This window comes from Bombina bombina, chromosome 2 (genome assembly GCF_027579735.1).
Source record: "Bombina bombina isolate aBomBom1 chromosome 2, aBomBom1.pri, whole genome shotgun sequence".
In the NCBI taxonomy this organism is placed as follows: domain Eukaryota; kingdom Metazoa; phylum Chordata; class Amphibia; order Anura; family Bombinatoridae; genus Bombina; species Bombina bombina.
In genome coordinates this window covers 1,354,987,497-1,355,014,166 of record NC_069500.1, presented here as the reverse complement: position 1 = coordinate 1,355,014,166, position 26,670 = coordinate 1,354,987,497, and the positions used below count along the sequence as shown (strand labels likewise).

The 26,670-nt window shown below is 41.2% G+C and overlaps 1 protein-coding gene across 1 annotated transcript in view; it reads right to left on the bottom strand.

Moving 5' to 3' along the window:
• Positions 1-26,670, bottom strand: part of POLR1A (RNA polymerase I subunit A) — a 364,344-nt gene that overhangs the window by 159,857 nt on the left and 177,817 nt on the right. Inside the window, 3 exon segments of the mRNA XM_053704267.1 lie at positions 18,051-18,186; positions 24,568-24,691; positions 24,694-24,734. Of these exon segments, the coding sequence (XP_053560242.1) occupies positions 18,051-18,186; positions 24,568-24,691; positions 24,694-24,734 (301 nt within the window).

Genomic DNA, 26,670 nt, shown 5'->3' with positions numbered 1-26,670 from the left:
CCTTTTCAAGACAGGCCAAGTCTGAAGAGCCCTGAAACTAGCACAGAGTTCTAGAATATTTATTGGCAACCTTGCCTCATGAGGAGCCCAAACCCCTTGTGCTCTCAGAGATGACCAAACTGCTCCCCAATCAGAAAAATTCTTGCATCTGTAGTGATTAAGTCCACGTTGGACGAGCAAAAGAAGCCCCCTGAATAATGAACTGATGATCCAGCCACCAAGTCAAAGACAGAAGATTTTTCTGGATCTCAGTAGCTGAATAGGTCTCAATAGAAATTGAGCAAATGGAATTGCATCTGAAGCTGCAATCGTGAGACCCAGTACTTCTATACAAAGAGCAACAGAGGGAAAAGAGAGAGACTGAAGGTTCAGACAGGCTGGCAACAATTTTAGGATTCTCTAATCTGTTAGCGAGAGAGATGCAGGGAGACTAAATATATATGAAACCCCAAAAATTTAACCCTTGTCTGAGGCACCAAAGAACTCTTTGAGAAATCAATCCTCCAACCATCCTGTTGGTGTGAGATTCTGCTAAAAGAAAAGATGGAGCTTGAACCAAGATATCGTCCAGGTAAGGAAACACTGCAATACCTTGAGATCTGATCATAGACATTAGGACACCCAAAACCTTTGTGTAAATTCTTTGAGCTGTAGCCAGACCAAATGGTACAGCAACAAACTGAAAATGCTTGTCTAGAAACACAAGCCTAAGAAACTGGTAATGTTACCTGCAGATAAGCATTAAATCTATTGTGGACATAAACTGACCTTGCTGAACAAGAGGCAGAAAAATCTGAATAGTTTACATTTTAAAAGTAAGGACTCTGACAAATGTTCAGATCTTTCAGATCCAAAACTGGTCTGAAAGTATCTTCCTTCTTTGGAACAATGAAGAGATTTGATAAAATCCCATTTCCTGTTCCTGCAAAAGAACTGTAGAAATCACTCCTCTAGTTTTCAGATTTAGAGCTGAAAAAAAGGCTTGGGCCTTTAAGGGATTCCTTGGAACATTGGACAGAAAAACTTTCTTCTTGGAGGCCTTATTCTGAAACCTTTCCGGTAACCCTAGAAAACTATATTTAGAACCCAGGGATCTGGAACAGACAAGCCAAGCTTCCTGAAAAAGGCCTAACCTGACCCCTACCAGAGCCTTTGGATCTTTGTTCGTACCTTCATTCAGACTTGGAAGTAGGGGTGGACATTTTGGCTTGCTTAGATCTATTCCAATTTGCACTAGGCCTCCAAACTGTGTCAGAAGAGCTTTGCTTCTGAGTGAAGGAATCAACTTTCAGTTCCTTGTTCTGACGAAACAAATGAAAACGATTAGAAGCTTTAGATTACTGTTGGACTTTTTGTCTTGAGTCCTCCCTCCAGATCAATATTTTGGAACTACGGCAATCATCAAGGCCTTGAAGGCTTGGCCACTTCTGGGTTCATCCCAGTTTATCAGGGTGGCTTACATCAGGGGGGAACGAGAAGTTGAACTTCGTGATGAAGGAAGTATCTTAGATTCTTGTATAGTCTTTTGCAGAAGAGAAGTCACTATAAGAATTTTATTGGGGTATGTACTTACTAATCAGGAGTAGGTTATATAGTATCAAACTCATGAACATAAAAAAGTTACTTTCAATTATAATGTGCTGTGGACATTCTGTAATTAACTAGTGGAATGAGCTGTTATCCTCTCAGGAGGACGATGTCCTGGCTGTCTCGTAAGCTAAGCGGATGACACTCCTTAACCAAAAAGATAGGGAAGTCAATGTAGCCTTCTGCGCCTTACGCTTCCCCGAATGGACAACAAACAAAGAGGAAGATTGTCTAAACTCCTTAGTAGCCTGAAGATAGCACTTCAAGGCACGAACCACATCCAAATAGTGAAGTAAGCGTTCCTTCGATGATGAAGTATTAGGACACAAGGAAGGAACCACAATCTCCTGATTGATGTTGCGATCGGACACAACCATAGGAAGAAAATCTAATTTAGTACCTAAAACTGCCTTATCTGCATGACAAAACAGATAAGGTGGCTCACATTGCAAAGCAGAGGTCTCAGAAACTCTGCGTGCAGAGGCAATAGCCAATAAAAAAGAGAACCTTCCAAGATAATTTAATGTCAACGGAATGCAGAGGCTCAAACGGAACCTGTTGCAAAACCCGAAGAACAAGCTTTAGGCTCCAAGGAGGAGCCCCAGATCTAAACACAGGTCTGATCCTAATCAGAGCCTTAACAAAGGACTGCACGTCTGGAAGCTCAGCCAGTCTCTTGTGCAATAAAACCGACAGGGCCAAAATCCGTCCCCGCGGGGAACAGGCAGAAAGGCCCTTCTCCAGCCCATCCTGGAGAAAATATAAGATCCTAGCAACCTTAACTCTGAGCCAGGAAAAAACACGCTCTTCACACCAGAATAAGTAGGTCATCCACACCTTGTGGTAGATACGCTGAGTAACTGGTTTACGAGCTTGAACAAGAGTATCAATGACACTCTCAGAGAAACCTCTCTTGACTAAGACTAAGCGTTCAATCTCCAAGCAGTTAGCCTAAGAGAATTTAGATTTTGATGAACAAATGGAGTGTGTATCAGCAGGTCTCTGTGACAAGGTAACTTCCACGGAGATGAGGACATCCCCACTAGATCCGTGAACCACGTCCTTCACGGCCACGATGGAGCAATCAGAATTACTGATACCCGCTCCTGCTTGATGTGGGCCACCACTCGAGGAAGAAGCTGTAAGGGAGGAAAAAGATATACGTGTTTGAACTTCCAGGGCACTGTTAGTGCATCTATTAGATCCGCTTGGGGATTCCTCAACCTCGACCCGTACCTGGGTAGCTTGGTATTGAGACGGGACGCCATGAGATCTATCTCCGGTGTTCCCCACTTGCTGCATATCTCTGCAAACACCTCGGGATGGAGAGACCATTCCCCTGGATGGAAGGATTGCCTGCTGAGAAAATCCACCTCCCATTTGTCCACACCCGGAATGTGGATTGCTGACAGCGATATGAAAAATAGTGGTGAGAGACAGCACCTTTTCAATCCGGGGCACAGGAAAGGGTTAGCCAAACCCCAATATCAATCTCAAAAAGGTAATTTTCCAGCCTCCAATAGAATTTAAAAGACCTTTATTAATCTCTTACAGGGTCCATTATAACAACAACGACGTTTCAAACCTATACCAGGTTCTTAATCTGGTATAGGTTTGAAACGTTGTTGTTGTTATAATGGACCCTGTAAGAGATTAATAAAGGTCTTTTAAATTCTATTGGAGGCTGGAAAATTACCTTTTTGAGATTGCTGACAGCGAACATCTTTAGGCCTCCGTCCAATCCAGAATCCGAGATACTTCCTTCATCGCCAAGGAACCTCTCGTTCCCCCCCTGATGGTTGATGTAAGCCACCAAGGTTATATTGTCTGATTGGAATCTGATAAACTGAGACAAACCCGGAAGGGGCCAAGCCTTCAAGGCTTTGAAGATTGCCCGTAGTTCCAGAATATTGATTGGGAGGGAGGACTCCTCCTGAGTCCACAACCCCTGTGCCTTCCCGGAACCCCAAACAGCTCGCCATCTGGATAGGCTTGCCTCCGTAGTCACAATCTCCCAGGATGATCTTAAGAAGCATGTCCCTTGGGACAGATGATCTGGACAGAGTGACCAAGAGAGCAATTCTCTCGACCGGCTGTCTAATACAATCTGTTGAGACAGATCTGAATGTTCGACGTTCCACTGCCTCAGCATGCAAAGTTGTAAAGGTCTAAGACAGAACCTGGCAAAAGGAATGATGTCCATGCAGGACACCATGAGACCAATCACCTCCATACACTGAGCCACAGAGGGACACAAGGAGGTCCGGAGGGGAAGACATGGATATGGAGTCTATTGTAGTACCCAGGAATTCCACCCTGGTACTTAGGATAAGATAACTCTTTTCCAATTTTATCTTCCATCCATGTGATCGAAGAAGACTGAGAAGGGACTCTGAGAATTCTTCTGCAAGACTAAAGGATGGTGCTTGCACCAGAATATCATCCAAGTACTGCAATACCCTGAGTTCTGGCAACGGCTAGAAGAGCCCCCAGAACCTTCGTAAAGATTCTTAGAGCAGTAGCTAGGCCAAACGGAAGGGCAATGAACTGGAAGTGCTGGTCCAGGAATGCAAACCTCAGGAACTCAAAGTGTTCCCTGTGGATTGGAACATGAAGGTAAACATCCTTCAGATCTATAGTGGTCATAAACTGGCTGTCCGGAATTAAAGGAAGGATGGACCTTATCGACTCCATCTTGAAGGAAGGGACACTAAGAAATTTGTTTAAGCACTTTAGGTCCAGAATTGGGTGGAAAGTTCCCTCCTTCTTTGGGACCAAGAAAAGGTTTGAATAAAAACCCAAACTTCTTTCTACGATAGGCACCAGGAAAACACCCTAGAAAAGCATCCCCCTTTTCTGGTCTGGTAGACAGATTTGAGAGGAGGAATCTGCCCCTTGGTGGATGAGATTTGAAGCCTATCTTGTATCCCTGAGATACCACCCCCAGGACCCACGGATCCTATACATCCTTGAACCAGGCGTCTGAAGAAAAAGTCTGCCCCCTAAACGATCAGATCCCGGATCGGGGACCGCCCCTACATGCCGATTTGTTTTTGGCAGGCTTCTTATACTGCTTGGATTCATTCCAGGACTAAGCCGGCTTCCAAGTACTTTTGGGTTGCTCGGGCTTGGAGGAGGATTGTTGTCGTTGGGATTTGTCAGAACGAAAATTAGAAGATTGTCGTCCCTTAGACTTGTTGTTCTTATCTTGCGGTAGGAAGGCACCCTTGCCTCCGGTAACTGTAGAGATAATAGAGTCCAGGCCTAGACCAAATAAAATCTTTCCCTGGAAGGGAAGAGAAAGAAGTCTGGACTTAGAAGTCATATCCACAGACCAAGACTTCAACCAGAGAGCCCGGCGGCTAGGACTGCAAAGCCAGAGGCCTTTTCATTTAGGCGAATAATTTGCATGTTTGCATCACAGATAAAAGAATTAGCAATTCTGTCTTGAATATCCTCGAGGGGAGACTCCACCTCAATGAGTTCTGACAGTCGCACCAGTAGGTAGCCGCTCCGGCAACGGCAGCCGCCAGTTGAAACAAAAAACCTGTATGTTGAAACATCTTTCTCAGAAAGGTTTCCATTTTCTTATACATCGGCTTTCTGAACAAAGTACTATCCTCAAGAGGTAGAGTAGTACGTTTAAGCATAGAGATAGCACCATCCACCTTAGGAATGGAGCCCCACAAATCCAGTTGAGAGTCCGGAATCGGGAACAACTTTTTAAAGGTAGACAAGGGGGAAAAGGAAGAACCAATTCTTTCCCATTCAATCTTAATAATGTTCGCCATCTTAACTGGCACAGGAAAAGTCAAAGGAACTTTCCGATCTTCGTAAACTCTGTTTAATTTAGGTATCATAGGTTCCTCAGGCAGCGCGGCCTCTGGAGCCTCCAACATAGACAGAACCTCCTTTAATAAAAAACGCAAGTGCTCAATTTTAAATCTAAAGGATGGTTCCTCTGCAGCAGGAGGCTTAGACGCTAAGGACTCCGACCCTGAAAGGTCACCCTCTGTAGCTACAGAGGTTAACTCATCATCGGATAACTTGGACATAATAGCTAAATCCGATAAATATTTAGATGACTCCAGGTCAGGAGAGCTATGTTTAACCTTTCTCTTGTGTTTGTTAGAGCGAGGTAATGCACTGAGGGCCGCAGACACCACCATTTGTAACTGCGCGGCAAAGTCTGCAGGAAGAAGGCCCCCTCCGGATGGAGGATTAGATGTGCTACAGGGAACTGCATGTGGAGTGAATAACGTAGCAAGGGTAGTAATCTCACGGGACGTCGAGTCCTGAAAGGTAGACGGCTCAGAGGGACTAAGAGCCTTAGCAGGCTTGTCTTGTTTCTTAGACTTTATTACGGTGTTAAGGCATGTGGAACATAATTGAGTGGGAGGGAAAACCACGGCCTCCTCACAATATAAACAGGTATGATTTAGTACAGAAGGAGTACCTTTTAACATGTCAGAGTCCTCCATAGCTCAGGTTATACCCACAGAAAGGACACAAATAAAAATGTTTTTTATTATAGAAAACTGCTCCTTTATACTCCTAATGGCTGGGGGCACTCACCACCTCCTAGACCCAGACAGTTAAAAGAGGAAACACTCTCCTCAGGTTCAAGTCTCAGTCCTAATGGAGGAAATGAACATAGACCACACCCGGTCACATGAAGTGCAAGACAGTACTTCCCCTGTTATTAGCTGTGCAACACTTTGGAAAAAACAAAAGTGAAACTTAAAAGTGAAACCTGTTTGTTCCAGCCAAAAACACACAGTCCAGAGGAAAAAAAAATCACACAAAGCAGCATGTAAATAAGTAATACACTGATTAATTAACCCCAATTGTTCAATAAACCCCCTTCAGAGGATATTAACCCTGGATCCTATCAAGGTATAAAGGAGCCACACTGTGACCCTGTTATAGCGTTTTATGTGTAAAAATGTAAACGATCTTACCTCCAGGATCCATGCTTTGGAACAAAACACAGCCTCTCAAGTGTGACAGTCTTATAGCAGCGCTCCTGACATAGACTTGAGTGAGAGGAAGCAGGCAGTGAAACTCGTCAACACTGATTGCTTAGGAGCCGTTAGCAGTAGTCTGGATGGTTTCAGAGAAAAACTTTCCCTGCATCTCCAGACTCTAACTTTCATCAATACTCTCAATGAGAGGTTGACATGACTACTTAAAACTCCAGTCCTATCTCGAAGGGCAGATACCCTTTTCTGCCACCTTCTAACGTGATGAAAGGCAAAGAATGACTGGAGTAATGAGGAAGTGGGAGGGATATTTAAGCCTTTGGCTGGGGTGTCTTTGTCTCCTCCTGGTGGCCAGGTGTTGTATTTGCCAACAGTAAGGAATGAAGCCGTGGACTCTCCCTATCTTAGGTAGGAAAAAGCCTTTTTTGCTGAGAAAATAAATTCCATAACCCAAAACAATGTCTTTTATGACAAAAAAAACCCTCAAAATATAGGCACAATTATCACACTGAGACAACTGCGTGAAGGACCTTTCTACCAAAAGCTGCTTCTAACCAGGCAAAAACATCAAAATTTAAAAAAGGTATGTAGAGAAGACCAAGTGGCCGTTTTTCAAATTTGATCAAGTGAAGCGTCATTCTTGAAAGCCCAAGATGTGGCAACTGATCTAGTAGAATGAGTTCAATAATATTGATTGGTAACCTCGCCTCTCAAGGATTCCAAACCCCTTGTGCTGTCAGAGACCCCAGACAGCTCCCCAACCTGAAAGACTTGCATATGTGGTGATCACAGACCATGTAGGACAAGCAAAAGAAGCCCCCCTGAATAAGATATTGGTGATTTAGCTACCAATTCAGAGAAAGGCACGTGTTGAGATCCAAGAATATCGGTTGTGATATCTGAGTATAATCCTTAAAATTAGACCTTTTTGGAATTTATAGGCATTGAACATGTGAGTCAACATAGAAGAGGAGGTGATATTAACACCATTTTGCTCCAAAAGGAGACAAGGTGGATGTTCACTTTAAAAACATTGTCACCAATAGGACTTAATGAAAAATTGGAGTTCGCCTCTTTTCTGCCAAAAAATTAGAAGTACAAAAATTGAGTTATCAATTCATATATATTAGATCTTCTATATCTCCCTCTTGCTGCATTAGAAATCAAAATCCTCAAAAATTTCCTTTGTGGTAAAAAATACGTAATTGTGCTAGAGTTTAAATGAGGCACATTATGTTGAATTATGCCATTTCGGGTGATCCCAACGGTGTCCCCCGCTATATAGATTCTGAATGAGAGTATATATATACAGGGAGTGCAGAATTATTAAGCAAATGAGTATTTTGACCACATCATCCTCTTTATGCATGTTGTCTTACTCCAAGCTGTATAGGCTCGAAAGCCTACTACCAATTAAGCATATTAGGTGATGTGCATCTCTGTAATGAGAAGGGGTGTGGTCAAATGACATCAACACCCTATATCAGGTGTGCATAATTATTAGGCAACTTCCTTTCCTTTGGCAAAATTGGTCAAAAGAAGGACTTGACAGGCTCAGAAAAGTAAAAAATAGTGAGATATCTTGCAGAGGGATGCAGCACTCTTAAAATTGCAAAGCTTCTGAAGCGTGATCATCGAACAATCAAGCGTTTCATTCAAAATAGTCAACAGGGTCGCAAGAAGCGTGTGGAAAAACCAAGGCGCAAAATAACTGCCCATGAACTGAGAAAAGTCAAGCGTGCAGCTGCCAAGATGCCACTTGCCACCAGTTTGGCCATATTTCAGAGCTGCAACATCACTGGAGTGCCCAAAAGCACAAGGTGTGCAATACTCAGAGACATGGCCAAGGTAAGAAAGGCTGAAAGACGACCACCACTGAACAAGACACACAAGCTGAAACGTCAAGACTGGGCCAAGAAATATCTCAAGACTGATTTTTCTAAGGTTTTATGGACTGATGAAATGAGAGTGAGTCTTGATGGGCCAGATGGATGGGCCCGTGGCTGGATTGGTAAAGGGCAGAGAGCTCCAGTCCGACTCAGACGCCAGCAAGGTGGAGGTGGAGTACTGGTTTGGGCTGGTATCATCAAAGATGAGCTTGTGGGGCCTTTTCGGGTTGAGGATGGAGTCAAGCTCAAATCCCAGTCCTACTGCCAGTTTCTGGAAGACACCTTCTTCAAGCAGTGGTACAGGAAGAAGTCTGCATCCTTCAAGAAAAACATGATTTTCATGCAGGACAATGCTCCATCACACACGTCCAAGTACTCCACAGCGTGGCTGGCAAGAAAGGGTATAAAAGAAGAAAATCTAATGACATGGCCTCCTTGTTCACCTGATCTGAACCCCATTGAGAACCTGTGGTCCATCATCAAATGTGAGATTTACAAGGAGGGAAAACAGTACACCTCTCTGAACAGTGTCTGGGAGGCTGTGGTTGCTGCTGCACGCAATGTTGATGGTGAACAGATCAAAACACTGACAGAATCCATGGATGGCAAGCTTTTGAGTGTCCTTGCAAAGAAAGATGGCTATATTGGTCACTGATTTGTTTTTGTTTTGTTTTTGAATGTCAGAAATGTATATTTGTGAATGTTGAGATGTTATATTGGTTTCACTGGTAAAAATAAATAATTGAAATGGGTATATATTTGTTTTTTGTTAAGTTGACTAATAATTATGCACAGTAATAGTCACCTGCACACACAGATATCCCCCTAAAATAGCTATAACTAAAAACAAACTAAAAACTACTTCCAAAACTATTCAGCTTTGATATTAATGAGTTTTTTGGGTTCATTGAGAACATGGTTGTTGTTCAATAATAAAATTAATCCTCAAAAATACAACTTGCCTAATAATTCTGCACTCCCTGTATATATATATATATATATATATATATATATATATATATATATATATATATATATATATATATATATATGAAATATTCATCTTCATTATTAATTTTGAACACAGATTAAATTGCTTTGTAAATAATTTCAAGTTGTTAGAATTTAGTTAGATCCTATTATTCACATTTATTTCTTTGTCTTAGTTTTAATTTTGTCTGTTCGTTTTGTTGTGTCTTGTCCTGTATGAATGCATTAGGGATTTTGAAGCCATTATATATTTTCAAGAATCTTTGACGAAGTATAATGATATGTATGCACAGATTACTTAACAATTTCTGGTGCCGTGTAAGTAACTATCAGCAAAATCTTTTTGAATGAATGACGTTTACATCACATGACTTCAATATCCAATAAGAGCCTTCTATTAGGACAGGGATCAACCCGGAAGAAGCTCCTTGCTGCTAAACTACGGAGCGAAACGCTCAGAAGGAAGCGTTGGTGCGCAGCACTACAGCCGTGGGATTCCCCCACCTCAAGCCGGTTCGGCACATTACACCCTGTGTGGAGGAGGAGTGAGTGGAAAAACATAATTTATGCTTACCTGATAAATTCCTTTCTTCTGTAGTGTGATCAGTCCACGGGTCATCATTACTTCTGGGATATTACTCCTCCCCAACAGGAAGTGCAAGAGGATTCACCCAGCAGAGCTGCATATAGCTCCTCCCCTCTACGTCACTCCCAGTCATTCGACCAAGGACCAACGAGAAAGGAAAAGCCAAGGGTGAAGTGGTGACTGGAGTATAAATTAAAAAATATTTACCTGCCTTAAAAACAGGGCGGGCCGTGGACTGATCACACTACAGAAGAAAGGAATTTATCAGGTAAGCATAAATTATGTTTTCTTCTGTTAAGTGTGATCAGTCCACGGGTCATCATTACTTCTGGGATACCAATACCAAAGCAAAAGTACACGGATGACGGGAGGGATAGGCAGGCTCTTTATACAGAAGGAACCACTGCCTGAAGAACCTTTCTCCCAAAAATAGCCTCCGATGAAGCAAAAGTGTCAAATTTGTAAAATTTGGAAAAAGTATGAAGCGAAGACCAAGTTGCAGCCTTGCAAATCTGTTCAACAGAGGCCTCATTCTTGAAGGCCCAAGTGGAAGCCACAGCTCTAGTAGAATGAGCTGTAATTCTTTCAGGAGGCTGCTGTCCAGCAGTCTCATAAGCTAAACGAATTATGCTACGAAGCCAAAAAGAAAGAGAGGTAGCGGAAGCTTTTTGACCTCTCCTCTGCCCAGAGTAAATGACAAACAGAGAAGACGTTTGTCGAAATTCCTTAGTTGCCTGTAAGTAAAATTTTAGAGCACGGACTACATCCAGGTTGTGCAGTAGACGTTCCTTCTTTGAAGAAGGATTTGGGCATAAAGAAGGAACAACAATCTCTTGATTGATATTCCTGTTAGTAACTACCTTAGGTAAGAACCCAGGTTTAGTACGCAGGACTACCTTATCCGAATGAAAAATCAAATAAGGAGAATCACAATGTAAGGCTGATAATTCAGAGACTCTTCGAGCCGAGGAAATAGCCATTAAAAATAGAACTTTCCAAGATAACAACTTTATATCAATGGAATGAAGGGGTTCAAACGGAACGCCCTGTAAAACATTAAGAACAAGGTTTAAACTCCATGGTGGAGCAACAGTTTTAAACACAGGCTTAATCCTGGCCAAAGCCTGACAAAAAGCCTGGACGTCAGGAACTTCTGACAGACGTTTGTGTAACAGAATGGACAGAGCTGAGATCTGTCCCTTTAATGAACTAGCAGATAAACCCTTTTCTAAACCTTCTTGTAGAAAAGACAATATCCTAGGAATCCTAACCTTACTCCAAGAGTAACCTTTGGATTCACACCAATATAGGTATTTACGCCATATCTTATGGTAAATCTTTCTGGTAACAGGTTTCCTAGCCTGTATTAAGGTATCAATAACTGACTCAGAAAACCCACGTCTTGATAAAATCAAGCGTTCAATTTCCAAGCAGTCAGCTTCAGAGAAGTTAGATTTTGATGTTTGAAGGGACCCTGTATCAGAAGGTCCTGTTTCAGAGGTAGAGACCAAGGTGGAGAGGATGACATGTCCACCAGGTCTGCATACCAAGTCCTGCGTGGCCACGCAGGTGCTATTAGAATCACTGATGCTCTCTTGTTTGATTCTGGCAATCAATCGAGGAAGCAACGGGAAGGGTGGAAACACGTAAGCCATCCTGAAGTCCCAAGGTGCTGTCAGAGCATCTATCAGAACTGCTCCTGGATCCCTGGATCTGGACCCGTAACGAGGAAGCTTGGCGTTCTGTCGAGACGCCATGAGATCTATCTCTGGTTTGCCCCAACGTCGAAGTATTTGGGCAAAGACCTCCGGATGAAGTTCCCACTCCCCCGGATGAAAAGTCTGACGACTTAAGAAATCCGCCTCCCAGTTCTCCACTCCCGGGATGTGGATTGCTGACAGGTGGCAAGAGTGAGACTCTGCCCAGCGAATTATCTTTGATACTTCCATCATAGCTAGGGAGCTTCTTGTCCCTCCCTGATGGTTGATGTAAGCTACAGTCGTGATGTTGTCCGACTGAAACCTGATGAACCCCCGAGTTGTCAACTGGGGCCAAGCCAGGAGGGCATTGAGAACTGCTCTCAATTCCAGAATGTTTATTGGCAGGAGACTCTCCTCCTGACTCCATTGTCCCTGAGCCTTCAGAGAATTCCAGACGGCACCCCAACCTAGAAGGCTGGCGTCTGTTGTTACAATTGTCCAGTCTGGTCTGTTGAATGGCATCCCCCTGGACAGGTGTGGCCGAGAAAGCCACCATAGAAGAGAATTTCTGGTCTCTTGATCCAGATTCAGAGAAGGGGATAAGTCTGAGTAATCCCCATTCCACTGACTTAGCATGCACAGTTGCAGTGGTCTGAGGTGTAAGCGTGCAAAGGGTACTATGTCCATTGCCGCTACCATTAAGCCGATTACCTCCATGCATTGAGCCACTGACGGGTGTTGAATGGAATGAAGGGTGCGGCAAGCACTTTGAAGTCTTGTTAGCCTGTCCTCTGTCAGGTAAATCTTCATTTCTACAGAATCTATAAGAGTCCCCAGGAAGGGAACTCTTGTGAGTGGAACGAGTGAACTTTTCTTTTCGTTCACCTTCCATCCATGTGACCTTAGAAATGCCAGCACTAACTCTGTATGAGACTTGGCAGTTTGAAAGCTTGAAGCTTGTATCAGAATGTCGTCTAGGTATGGAGCTACCGAGATTCCCCGCGGTCTTAGTACCGCCAGAAGAGCACCCAGAACCTTTGTGAAGATTCTTGGAGCTGTAGCCAATCCGAATGGAAGAGCCACAAACTGGTAATGCCTGTCTAGGAAGGCAAACCTTAGGTACCGATAATGATCTTTGTGAATCGGTATGTGAAGGTAAGCATCTTTTAAATCTACAGTGGTCATGTACTGACCCTCTTGGATCATAGGTAAAATTGTCCGAATAGTCTCCATCTTGAACGATGGAACTCTTAGGAATTTGTTTAGGATCTTTAAGTCCAGGATTGGTCTGAAAGTTCCCTCTTTTTTGGGAACCACAAACAGATTTGAGTAAAACCCCTGTCCCTGTTCCGATCGTGGAACTGGATGGATTACTCCCATTAACAAGAGCTCTTGTACGCAGCGTAGAAACGCCTCTTTCTTTGTCTGGATTGTTGACAATCTTGACAGATGAAATCTCTCTCTTGGAGGAGAGTATTTGAAGTCCAGAAGGTATCCCTGAGATATTATCTCTAGCGCCCAGGGATCCTGAACATCTCTTGCCCAAGCCTGGGCGAAGAGAGAAAGTCTGCCCCCCACTAGATCCGATCCCGGATCGGGGGTCCTCAATTCATGCTGTTTTAGGGGCAGCAGCAGGTTTCCTAGTCTGCTTGCCCTTGTTCCAGGACTGGTTAGGTTTCCAGCCTTGTCTGTAGCGAGCAACAGCTCCTTCCTGTTTTGGTGCAGAGGAAGTTGATGCTGCTCCTGCTTTGAAATTACGAAAGGAACGAAAATTAGACTGTCTAGTCTTGGCTTTGGCTTTGTCCTGAGGCAGGGCATGGCCTTTACCTCCTGTAATGTCAGCGATAATCTCTTTCAACCCGGGCCCGAATAAGGTCTGCCCTTTGAAAGGTATATTAAGCAATTTAGACTTAGAAGTAACATCAGCTGACCAGGATTTTAGCCACAGCGCCCTGCGTGCCTGAATGGCGAATCCTGAATTCTTCGCCGTAAGTTTAGTAAGATGTACTACGGCCTCCGAAATGAATGAATTAGCTAGTTTAAGGACTCTAAGCCTGTCCGTAATGTCGTCCAGAGTAGCTGAACCAATGTTCTCTTCCAGAGACTCAATCCAGAATGCCGCTGCAGCCGTGATCGGCGCAATGCATGCAAGGGGTTGCAATATAAAACCTTGTTGAACAAACATTTTCTTAAGGTAACCCTCTAACTTTTTATCCATTGGATCTGAAAAAGCACAGCTATCCTCCCCCGGGATAGTGGTACGCTTAGCTAAGGTAGAAACTGCTCCCTCCACCTTAGGGACCGTTTGCCATAAGTCCCTTGTGGTGGCGTCTATTGGAAACATTTTTCTAAATATCGGAGGGGGTGAGAACGGCACACCGGGTCTATCCCACTCCTTAGTAACAATTTCAGTAAGTCTCTTAGGTATAGGAAAAACCTCAGTACTCGTCGGTACCGCAAAATATTTATCCAACCTACACATTTTCTCTGGTATTGCAACTGTGTTACAATCATTCAGAGCCGCTAACACCTCCCCTAGTAATACACGGAGGTTTTCCAGTTTAAATTTAAAATTTGAAATATCTGAATCCAGTCTGTTTGGATCAGAACCGTCACCCACAGAATGAAGTTCTCCGTCCTCATGTTCTGCCACCTGTGACGCAGTGTCTGACATGGCCCTAATATTATCAGCGCACTCTGTTCTCACCCCAGAGTGATCACGCTTACCTCTTAGTTCTGGTAATTTAGCCAAAACCTCAGTCATAACAGTAGCCATATCCTGTAATGTGATTTGTAATGGCCGCCCAGATGTACTCGGCGCTACAATATCACGCACCTCCCTCTGAGCGGGAGATGTAGGTACTGACACGTGAGGCGAGTTAGTCGGCATAACTCTCCCCTCGTTGTTTGGTGAAATTTGTTCAATTTGTACAGATTGACTTTTATTTAAAGTAGCATCAATACAGTTAGTACATAAATTTCTATTGGGCTCCACTTTGGCATTGCAACAAATGACACAGGTATCATCCTCTGAATCAGACATGTTTAACACACTAGCAAATAAACTTGCAACTTGGAAATACAATTCAATTAGAATAAAATTAAAACGTACTGTGCCTTTAAGAAGCACAGAAGATCTATGACAGTTGAAAATTAATAAATTGAAACAGTTATAGCCTCAATCCTTGTAAACAACACAACTTTAGCAAAGGTTTAATCCCATTAGCAAGATAACAAATTCTGAAAGCAGGAAACAAATTACAGAATAAACGTTTTTTATCTCAGTCAAACTATAATTCTCACAGCTCTGCTGAGAGAAATTACCTCCCTCAAAATAAGTTTTGAAGACCCCTGAGCTCTGTAGAGATGAACCGGATCATGCAGGGAATACAATGAGTTGCTGACTGAAATATTTGATGCGTAGTAAAAGCGCCAAAAAAACGGCCCCTCTCCCTCACACACAGCAGTGAGGGAGAACAGAAACTGTCAGAAAACAGATTAAGCAACTGCCAAGTGGTAAAATAGTGCCCAAACATTTATTCACTCAGTACCTCAGCAAATGAAAACGATTTTACATTCCAGCAAAAACGTTAAACATAATCTCTAGTTATTAAACAGCTTTATGTATTTCTTACAGTGTAATTCTAGTGAAGTACCATTCCCCAGAATACTGAAGTGTAAAGTATACATACATGACATTATATCGGTATGGCAGGATTTTCTCATCAATTCCATTGTCAGAAAATAAAAACTGCTACATACCTCTATGCAGATTCATCTGCCCGCTGTCCCCTGATCTGAAGTTTACCTCTCCTCAGATGGCCGAGAAACAGCAATATGATCTTAACTACTCCGGCTAAAATCATAACAAAAACTCTGGTAGATTCTTCTTCAAACTCTGCCAGAGAGATAATAACACACTCCGGTGCTATTTTAAAATAACAAACTTTTGATTGAAGATATAAAACGAAGTATAATCACCATAGTCCTCTCACACATCCTATCTAGTCGTTGGGTGCAAGAGAATAACTGGGAGTGACGTAGAGGGGAGGAGCTATATGCAGCTCTGCTGGGTGAATCCTCTTGCACTTCCTGTTGGGGAGGAGTAATATCCCAGAAGTAATGATGACCCGTGGACTGATCACACTTAACAGAAGAAAAAAACTCAAATGGGTACTATTTCTCTTACAGGAGAGGTAACGGTAAACGACTACCTGTCTAAGGACGGATAAATATCACCCACCTCGCTTTATACACAAAGTTTCTCATGTGGATACCCCACACAGGGTTGTTAATGAGGAAATAGTACCACACACTTGCTTATTTATTGCATACGCACAAGTCACTTTACTAATAGACTGCATCAGTGAAACGTTCATAAATGCTGCTTGCTGCTTAATTCTTGTTTGGCCCTTGATTGCTGCTGCACATGTTGTCTGCTTTAACGCTTACACACTATGGAATAGTACATGGCATTGCTGTTCTGATTACATCTGTTGCATCTCTGCATATTCCTAGTGTTAACTGCTTGCTGACCAACATTGATTTCAAGACTGACTGCTGCTTTTTAAACATACAGCTTGCTAACAAGTCGCCATAATCAGAAAATCATATGTGACTGATTTAATTACAACTGTGGCATTTTGGCAATACTAACCTACAACTGTTGCTTTACTATTGCTATTCTGTTACAACGAAACCTCATGTGACTTTCCAACTTTTTGCAGCTGGTACATTTTTTCTGCTATTTTTTAGCTAAGCACTTGTGCACTTTTTACCTGCTGGCTTAGCAATAATATAAGGTGTATGTGGGGCCCATGTGTTGTCTTCTTAATGTATGTTATTTTGTTTCATTGTATATAAATTAACTTTAGGATGTATTTAGTTTAGGTTTATTGATTTGCACTTAATAAAATCAAACTTTGGAATATTCTGTTGTTCTGTATTTGTAGCTATTTAAGTAGAGTGCAATATTCCTGGTCTTTTTAGGTTTTACCTTATACCGGTAACTCCTTTTCTTCCTATTTTTCATATGCAAATAATCCTTGCACCACTGGCGCAGCATACAAAGCTGAAGTGGTCTCACATGAAGTCGAGCAAATGGAATTGCGTCTGAGGCTGCAATCATTAGGCCTAGTAGTTCCATGCACAGAGCCATTGAACGGAATGAGAGAGACTGAAGGTTCAGACAAAAAAAAAAAAAACTATTTATTTGTCTTTTCTGCCATAGAAAGAGTCATGGACACTGAATCTATTTGGAAACCTAAAATGGTGACCTTTGTCTGAGGAATCAAGGATTTCTTTGGTAAATTGATCCTCCAACCATGTCTTAATGATACTTACCAACAGACACTCATCTACTAGTAAAGTAGATAGCCAAATCAGTACTGAAACATATCAGCAAAGGTTATGGAATAGGAGTATAATGTATATCCATTAAAGGAGTCAAAAGACAAGCCCCTGTAACCACTATGGAAGGTTTGTAACAAAATTTCCCATGAGGTGAAAGAGTCGCAAACTATACCCTAAATAAATCCCTCTGACAAGCACTGCACTCTGAGGTGAAATTCAGGTCTAAACATAGAATGAAAGTCCCTCTCTCTGAAGAATCAAATGCATATCTTCATTCTTTGACCACCTCCAGGGGAGGAAAAGACAAAACTTAGGTACCTGTGAGGAGGAAGGGGATTTATAGAGCTCTTTGGTTTGGGAATCTTTACCTCCTCCTAGCAGTAGGGAATAGTACTTCCCAGAAGGAATGGATCATGGACTCTCACCATCTGTATGAAAGAAACTACAGTTTTCCCCACAAGTAAGTCACAAACTTCTCTGCCTGAATCTTTGGGTATATTTTTGTGTATTCTAAAATGCAAATGCTAGTCTACTTTTTTATTTTCATTTTTTTAAACAACTGCCTAAAATACTAAGATATTGTTGTTTACACTTGATTCCATCCCCTCTCCAAGCCATCCCATTTTACAGATGCAAGTATACAAAATACTTCAAAATCCAAACCTTTTCCAGTTCCAAGTTTATTCAGTTTGGATAAAGCGTTTCCTAACTGTAATACGTAATGGGTTTTTGCAATGAAAAACAACTAGAAAATGAGCTTTCCTTGAAAATGGTAATGGTTTTGAAGACTTTAGTGAATATCAGTCTGTGAGTACAGTTCTTTACTTATAAATATTTCAGTCTGAAATTACAGATAGCTATGCTCAGATTAAATTACAAAGACGTCTGAGTGAACAAAGTGAGTGTCAGATTCGACCAAACCTTTCTATACATAAGCATCAGTCTGTGTTTATAGTCAGGTTACCTCTTCAAGGCACACACGTGTCAGCTGCTTCTTTAGGCGCTTTACCCTCTTCAGCGCTTTTTTAGTGTTAACCACAGGCACACTCATCATGGGAGTTTTAATGTTGGAGCTGGCTACCACTAAAATTTCTCGAAGTCTAAGATGCAAAAAAGAAAAAAAATATTTATAAAAAAAAAAGAGTGCACAGGAGCAATACTAATACAAATTTATTTACACGTGTGCATTCATTTATACCCATTATTATTTTGCGTTTACACAGGCAACAAAGCCAGTGCTTCTTTACTACTGTCTTAAAGTGGAACAAATAAAGGGGGCTTTCAGTCACTAAGTATAAAATACTTCATGCTGAAAGTTGCTTTATTTGCCTGTTGCATATGCCGTGTTAAGCGCCAGAGGGCGCTCACAGCAGAACGCTATTTTTCCATCTCCTAATAGCCGTACGTCCCAGTTGGCATTATGCCAGATCGCTAGCACGCTATTTGCTAAGATCACCTCAATGAAAAATAACGTTCTGCTGTGGGCTGCCTGAGGCGCTCAGTGCGGTATACTCTGCAGTCAAATAAAGGATCTTTCAGCATGAACTATTTTTTAAACTTAATGACTGAAAGTCCCCTTTATTTGTTGCACTAGTAAATCCTAGCGTTTCAAAAACGCTAGGATTTACCATCACTTTAAGCATCACTAGCATTCAAGTTTTTAAAGGGACATTAAAGTTATTAAAATTACATGCTCTAATGAATTACAATAATAGCCCTTTAAAATGTCAGGCTTACATTGGTCGATGGCATGTTGCAAATCAGTAAACTGTGATAGCCACGGAGTTAAAAAAAACTATTTGGTATTTATGTATAAAAGAGGTTTTATATTTACCTTTATTTTTTTTCTAAACTTTTTACCAAACACTATGGAAACTGGAAATTGTCTTGAAAAAAAAAAATATGAAGATGGCAGCTTTTTGAAACCTATTCATGGGAAAGTATTGCCATGGATGGGAAAAATAAGAGGACAGATCTTTGCCGCCATTTCCTGGACATGTATTTACATAGGTGGAAGCAACTTGTGGTATTTTACTTTCCTTAGGTGTGTATATTTTTTTAAACATACACCTTTATATATATCAGGAGACATGGGACATTCTGAATTATCATTTTTTTCTTCTTACAATATGCCAAGAATGAACATGATGATTTTAATTCTTTTAAAAAATAAAAATACACTACAATGTGAAAAAATAAAAAAAATAAAATCATCCCCAATGCTGTAATACACTGTGGGCATGACATATTAAAAACAGTTACCCCGATTTAACTATTTAGAAAGCACGGACAATCAACAAGGCGTGCACAGAAAATAAGGCCTAGATTTGGAGTTCGGTGGTAGCCGTCAAAACCAGCGTTAGAGGCTCCTAACGCTGGTTTTGGGCGCCCGCTGGTATTTGGAGTCAGTGATTAAAGGGTCTAACGCTCACTTTTTCAGCCGCGACTTTTCCATACCGCAGATCCCCCTACGCCATTTGCGTATGCCTATCTTTTCAATGGGATCTTTCTAACGGCTGGCTATTTAGAGTCGTTTCCGAAGTGAGCGTTAGAGCTCTAACGACAAGATTCAAGCCGCCTGAAAAATTAGCAGGAAGGTTAAGAGCTTTCTGGCTAACGCCGGTTCATTAGAGCTCTTAACTACTGTTACCCTAAAGTACACTAACACCCATAAAACTACCTCTTTACCCCTAAACCGAGGTCCCCCCCACACCGCCGCCACTACGATTAAAATTTTTAACCCCTAATCCTGCCGACCGCCACCTACGTTTTCATTATGTACCCCTAATCTGCTGCCCCTAACCCCGCCGACCCCTGTATTACATTTATTAACCCTAACTTGCCCCCCACAACGTCGCCGCCCAGCTACTTAAAATAATTAACCCCTAATCTTCCGACCGCAAATCGCCGCCAACCCTTACGTTATCCCCTATGTACCCCTAATCTGCTTGCCCCTAACATCGCCGAGCCCCTATATTATACTTTATTAACCCTAATCTGCCCCCTCAACGTCGCCGACACCTGCTACACTTATTAACCCCTAATCTGCCGAGCGGAACCTGAGCGCTACTATAATAAATGTATTAACCCCTAATCCGCCTCACTAACCCTATCATAAATAGTATTAACCCCTAATCTGCCACTCCCTAACATCGCCCCGACACCCTAACTTCAATTATTAACCCCTAATCTGCCGACCGGAAGCTCACCGCTATTCTAATAAATGTATTAACCCCTAAAGCCTAAGTCTAACCCTAACACTAACACCCCCTAAGTTAAATATAATTTAAATCTAACGAAATAAATTAACTCTTATTAAATAAATTATTCCTATTTAAAGCTAAATACTTACCTGTAAAATAAATCCTAATATAGCTACAATATAAATTATAATTATATTATAAGCTCATTTTAGGATTAATATTTATTTTACAGGCAACTTTGTAAATTATTTTAACAGGTACAATAGCTATTAAATAGTTAAGAACTATGTTAATAGTTACCTAGTTAAAATAATAACAAATTTACCTGTAAAATAAATCCTAACCTAAGTTATAATTAAACCTAACACTACCCTATCAATAAATTAATTAAATAAACTACCTACAATTACCTACAATTAACCTAACACTACACTATCAATAAATTAATATAAACACAATTCCTACAAATAAATACAATTAAAATAAACTAGCTAAAGTACAAAAAATAAAAAAGAACTAAGTTACAGAAAATAAAAAAATATTTACCAAACATAAGAAAATATATTACAAACAATTTTAAACTAATTACACCTACTCTAAGCCCCCTAATAAAAATAACAAAGCCCCCCCCAAAATAAAAAATTCCCTACCCCTATTCTAAATTAAAAAGTTACAAGCTCTTTTACCTTACCAGCCATGAACAGGGCCTTTGCGGGGCATGCCCCAAGAATTTCAGCTCTTTTGCCTGTAAAAAAAAACATACAATACCCCCCCCCCCCCCCAACCATTACAACCCACCACACCACATACCCCCTAATCTAACCCAAACCCCCTTAAAGAACACTAACACTAAGCCCCTGAAGATCTTCCTACCTTGTCTTCACCATACAGGTTCACCGATCCGTCCTGGCTCCAACATCTTCATCCAACCCAAGCGGGGGTTGGCGATCCATCATCCGGTGCTGAAGAGGTCCAGAAGAGGCTCCAAAGTCTTCCTCCTATCCGGCAAGAAGAGGACATCCGGACCGGCAAACATCTTCTCCAAGCGGCATCTTCAATCTTCTTCCATCCGGTGCGGAGCGGGTCCATCTTGAAGCAGGCGACGCGGATCCATCCTCTTCTTCCGTTGTCTCCCGACGAATGACGGTTCCTTTAAGGGACGTCATCCAAGATGGTGTCCCTCGAATTCCGATTGGCTGATAGGATTCTAATCAGCCAATCGGAATTAAGGTAGGAATTTTCTGATTGGCTGATGGAATCAGCCAATCAGAATCAAGTTCAATCCGATTGGATGATCCAATCAGCCAATTAGATTGAGCTCGCATTCTATTGGCTGTTCCGATCAGCCAATAGAATGCGAGCTCAATCTGATTGGCTGATTGGATCAGCCAATCGGATTGAACTTGATTCTGATTGGCTGATTCCATCAGCCAATCAGAAAATTCCTACCTTAATTCCGATTGGCTGATAGAATCCTATCAGCCAGATCGGAATTCGAGGGACGCCATCTTGGATGACGTCCCTTGAAGGAACAGTCATTCGTCGTTCAGTCGTCGGTCCGGATGGATGTTCCGCGCTGGATGTCTTCAGGATTCCTGCCGCTTCGCTCCGGATGAAGAAGATCGAAGATGCCGCTTGGAGAAGATGTTTGCCCGGGTACCGGATGTCCTCTTCTTGCCGGATAGGAGGAAGACTTTGGAGCCTCTTCTGGACCGGATTATGGATCGCCCAACCCCGCTTGGGTTGGATGAAGATGTTGGAGCCAGGACGGGATCGGTGATACCTGGATGGTGAAGACAAGGTAGGAAGGATCTTCAGGGGCTTAGTGTTAGGTTTATTTAAGGGGGGTTTGGGTAGATTAGGGGTATGTGGGTGGTGGGTTGTAATGTTGGGGGGGGGGTATTGTATGTTTTTTTTTACAGGCAAAAGAGCTGAACTTCTTGGGGCATGCCCCGCAAGGGCCCTGTTCAGGGCTAGGTAAGGTTAAAAGAGCTTGTAACTTTTTAATTTAGAATAGGGGTAGGAATTTTTTATTTTGGGGGGGCTTTGTTAGTTTATTAGGGGGCTTAGAGTAGGTGTAATTAGTTTAAAATTGTTGTAATATTTTTCTTATGTTTGTAAATATTTTTTTATTTTCTGTAACTTAGTTCTTTTTATTTTTTGTACTTTAGCTAGTTTATTTAATTGTATTTATTTGTAGGAATTGTGTTTAATATTTTATTGATAGGGTAGTGTTAGGTTTAATTATAACTTAGGTTAGGATTTATTTTACAGGTAAATTTGTTATTATTTTAACTCAGGTAACTATTAAATAGTTCTTAACTATTTAATAGCTATTGTACCTGGTTAAAATAATTACAAAGTTGCCTGTAAATAAATATTAATCCTAAAATAGCTATAATATAATTATAATTTATATTGTAGCTATATTAGGATTTATTTTACAGGTAAGTATTTAGCTTTAAATAGAAATAAGTTATTTAATAAGAGTTAATTTATTTCGTTAGATAAATATTATATTTAACTTAGGGGGGTGTTAGTGTTAGGGGTTAGACTTAGCTTTAGGGGTTAATCCATTTATTAGAATAGCGGTGAGCTCCGATCGGAAGATTAGGGGTTAATAATTGAAGTTAGGTGTCGGCGATGTTAGGGAGGGCAGATTAGGGGTTAATACTATTTATGATAGGGTTAGTGAGGCGGATTAGGGGTTAATACATTTATTATAGTAGCGCTCAGGTCCGGTCGGCAGATTAGGGGTTAATAAGTGTAGGGCAGGTGTCGGCGACGTTGTGGGGGGCAGGTTAGGGGTTAATAAATATAATATAGGGGTCGGCGGTGTTAGGGGTAGCAGATTAGGGGTACATAGGGATAACGTAGGTGGCGGCGGTTTACGGAGCGGCAGATTAGGGGTTTAAAAAAATATGCAGGTGTCGGCGACGTTGGGGGGCGGCAGATTAGGGGTTAATAAGTGTAAGGTTAGGGGTGTTTAGACTCGGGGTACATGTTAGAGTGTTAGGTGCAGACGTAGGAAGTGTTTCCCCATAGGAAACAATGGGGCTGCGTTAGGAGCTGAACGCTGCTTTTTTGCAGGTGTTAGGTTTTTTTTCAGCCTCAAAAAGCCCATTGTTTCCTATGGGGGGAATCGTGCAAAGCACGTTTTTGAGGCCGGGCCGCGTCCGTAAGCAACTCTGGTATCGAGAGTTGCATTTGCGGTAAAAATGCTCTACGCTCCTTTTTTGGAGCCTAACGCAGCATTTGTTTGAACTCTCGATACCAGAGTTAATTTTATGGTGCGGCCAGAAAAAAGCGCTGCGGAGCGTTAACAGCCCTTATTACCGCCGAACTCCAAATCTAGGCCTAAGTGTTTCTAACAGATGCAGTTACATCATGCGCACAAAATAGTAAATTTGTGCACACAACGTAACTGTATAACTAGAGTCACCAGTTCCTCCTTCTGTAGTCGTGTGGTTGCTCGTTCTCACGGAAGTACCACATGACCCGCCTTCTCTGATGGCCTCTTTATATTTTATATTAGGGGTTTCTAAGGACCAACAGTGAGATCCCTGTATAGGAGATGCTCCTGTGGGAAAGGTCATACATTAGCGCTCAGAGAAGGCAGGTCACAAGGCACTTTCTCAGATCTCTGACCACTGGCGCCACCCCCACCTATAGAAGAGGAGGAAACTACGGCCCTAATTATATTAACTGTTCTGTGCGCGTGTCTTTCTGATTGTCATGTGCGCATGTCTTTCTGATTGTCATGTGCGCATGTCTTTCTGATTGTCATGTGCGCATGTCTTTCTGATTGTCATGTGCGCATGTCTTTCTGATTGTCATGTGCGCATGTCTTTCTGATTGTCATGTGCGCATGTCTTTCTGATTAGTCATGTGCGTGCGTCTTTCTGATTGTCATGTGCGCAGAAAATAGTTAAATCATGGTAACTATTTAATATGTCGTGCTCACAATGTAGTACATTGTGAGTAGGGTATATTACAGCGTAGAGACGTTTTGATTTTTTTTTTTTCGCCGTGACATCAGGTAGTCTCTGCAGAACACCTATTTTTTAAGCGGATTCCTAAATAAAGATGTTCCCTTGGGAATAAAGAACGAAGGGCTAATGCTGAAATAAATACACAACATACACTAGGAACCTGCTTCATTCAGACAACCTTGTGGAAGCCAAAATGAAACAGAATATTACTAATATAACAATGTCATATGAGTGAGCTTTTCATGTCTTCTCTTAAATTAAACAACATAAGGGATGAGCCTCATACCTTGGAATACCCAGGGTGACGTTCATTTCTCCTCTGCCAGCAAAGTGAAAGGTGTTCAGAGTCATCTGCGTAGATGGTTCACCAACACTCTGAGCAGCCAGAAGACCCACAGCTTCTCCGGGTCACAAAGGGCTCTCTGCCATTTTAAATGCAACAATGTCCTTAATCTATAAAATAGTATCAGATGATGTTTAAACCCTGCGCTCGTGTAAAATACAAACTGACATGCACACTGCGATCAATCGGTTCCTATCATTTAAATGAAAAGAGCAGCGTTTAAACAGGATTTTGTGGCTTTTTAAAGAAAGGACGTATTTAAATGTAGAATTTCTACAAAAATAATGGCATTGAAGTAAATAGAATATCAGGAAGGAGATTAGGACATGGCCAAAACTCTCAACACATTAAAGGGGCATGAATGAAAGAAGAAACAAATTGCATAATGCTGATTGAGAATGTGATTTTAAAGGGACCAGTAAATACAGTAGATTTGCATAAACAAACGCATGATAACAAGATGATGCAATATCACTTAGTCTGAAATTCATATGAGTAGTGTATTTTTTTTCTTACAAATGTCAAAGTTAATCTATTTCCACTCCTCCTGTATTATGTGACAGCCATCAGCCAATCATAATTGCATATAATTATATTCTGTGAATTCTTGCACCTGCTCAGGAGCTGGTGACTCAAAAAAAACATAATTTATGTAAGAACTTACCTGATAAATTCATTTCTTTCATATTAGCAAGAGTCCATGAGCTAGTGACGTATGGGATATACATTCCTACCAGGAGGGGCAAAGTTTCCCAAACCTCAAAATGCCTATAAATACACCCCTCACCACACCCACAATTCAGTTTAACGAATAGCCAAGAAGTGGGGGTGATAAGAAAGGAGCGAAAGCATCAAAAATAAGGAATTGGATTAATTGTGCTTTATACAAAAAAATAATGGATTATGGAACTCTTAATGGTGCGCAAATTGCCCCTTGCACTATCACCTATCTGCTCCCAAAAGACAGATATATAATGGAAAGATACAAGAAATATATAAATTGGTGAGAGTGCGCTAGCAGCAGCAGGGGATGTGTCACTGGTATAGGCAAATATATAAAATCAATAAAGCAAATAAGTGATAAAATACAAACACATTTGTATCAATAAACACATAGGTAAAGTCCTGAATTGGTTCGATTGTGCTAATTTTATAACAAATTTGCTATATTGATTTCATAATATATTCAAACAACATTTGCCTATATCAGTGAACACATTCCCTGCTGCTGTTTAGCACAATCAAACCAATTCAGGATTTTACCTATGTGTTTATTGATATAAATGTGTTTGTATTTTATAACAAATTTACTTTATTGATTTCATAATATATTCAAACTACATTTGCCCTATATCAGTGACACATTCCCTGCTGCTGTTTAGCACAATTGAACCAATTCAGGACTTTACCTATGTGTTTATTGATATAAATGTGTTTGTATTTTATCACTTATTTGCTTTATTGATTTTATATATTTACCTATACCAGTGACACATCCCCTGTCGCTGCTAGCGCACTCTCACCAATTTATATATTTCTTATACAAAAAAATCATAACCACCACAAAAAGGGTGGGTCTCATGGACTCTTGCTAATATGAAAGAAATTAATTTATCAGGTAAGTTCTTACATAAATTATGTTTTCTTTCATGTAATTAGCAAGAGTCCATGAGCTAGTGACGTATGGGATAGCAGATACCCAAGATGTGGAACTTCCACGCAAGAGTCACTAGAGAGGGAGGGATAAAATAAAGAAAGCCAATCCGCTGAAAAAATAATCCACAACCCAAATCAAAAGATTTAATCTTAATAATGAAAAAAACTGAAATTATAAGCAGAAGAATCAAACTGAAATAGCAGCCTGAAGTACTTTTCTACCAAAAACTGCTTCAGAAGAAGAGGAAACATCAAAATGGTAGAATTTAGTAAACGTATGCAAAGAAAGACCAAGTTGCTGCTTTGCAAATCTGATCAACAGAAGCTTCATTCCTAAAAGCCCAGGAAGTAGAAAACTGACCTAGTAGAATGAGCCGTAATCCTTTGAGG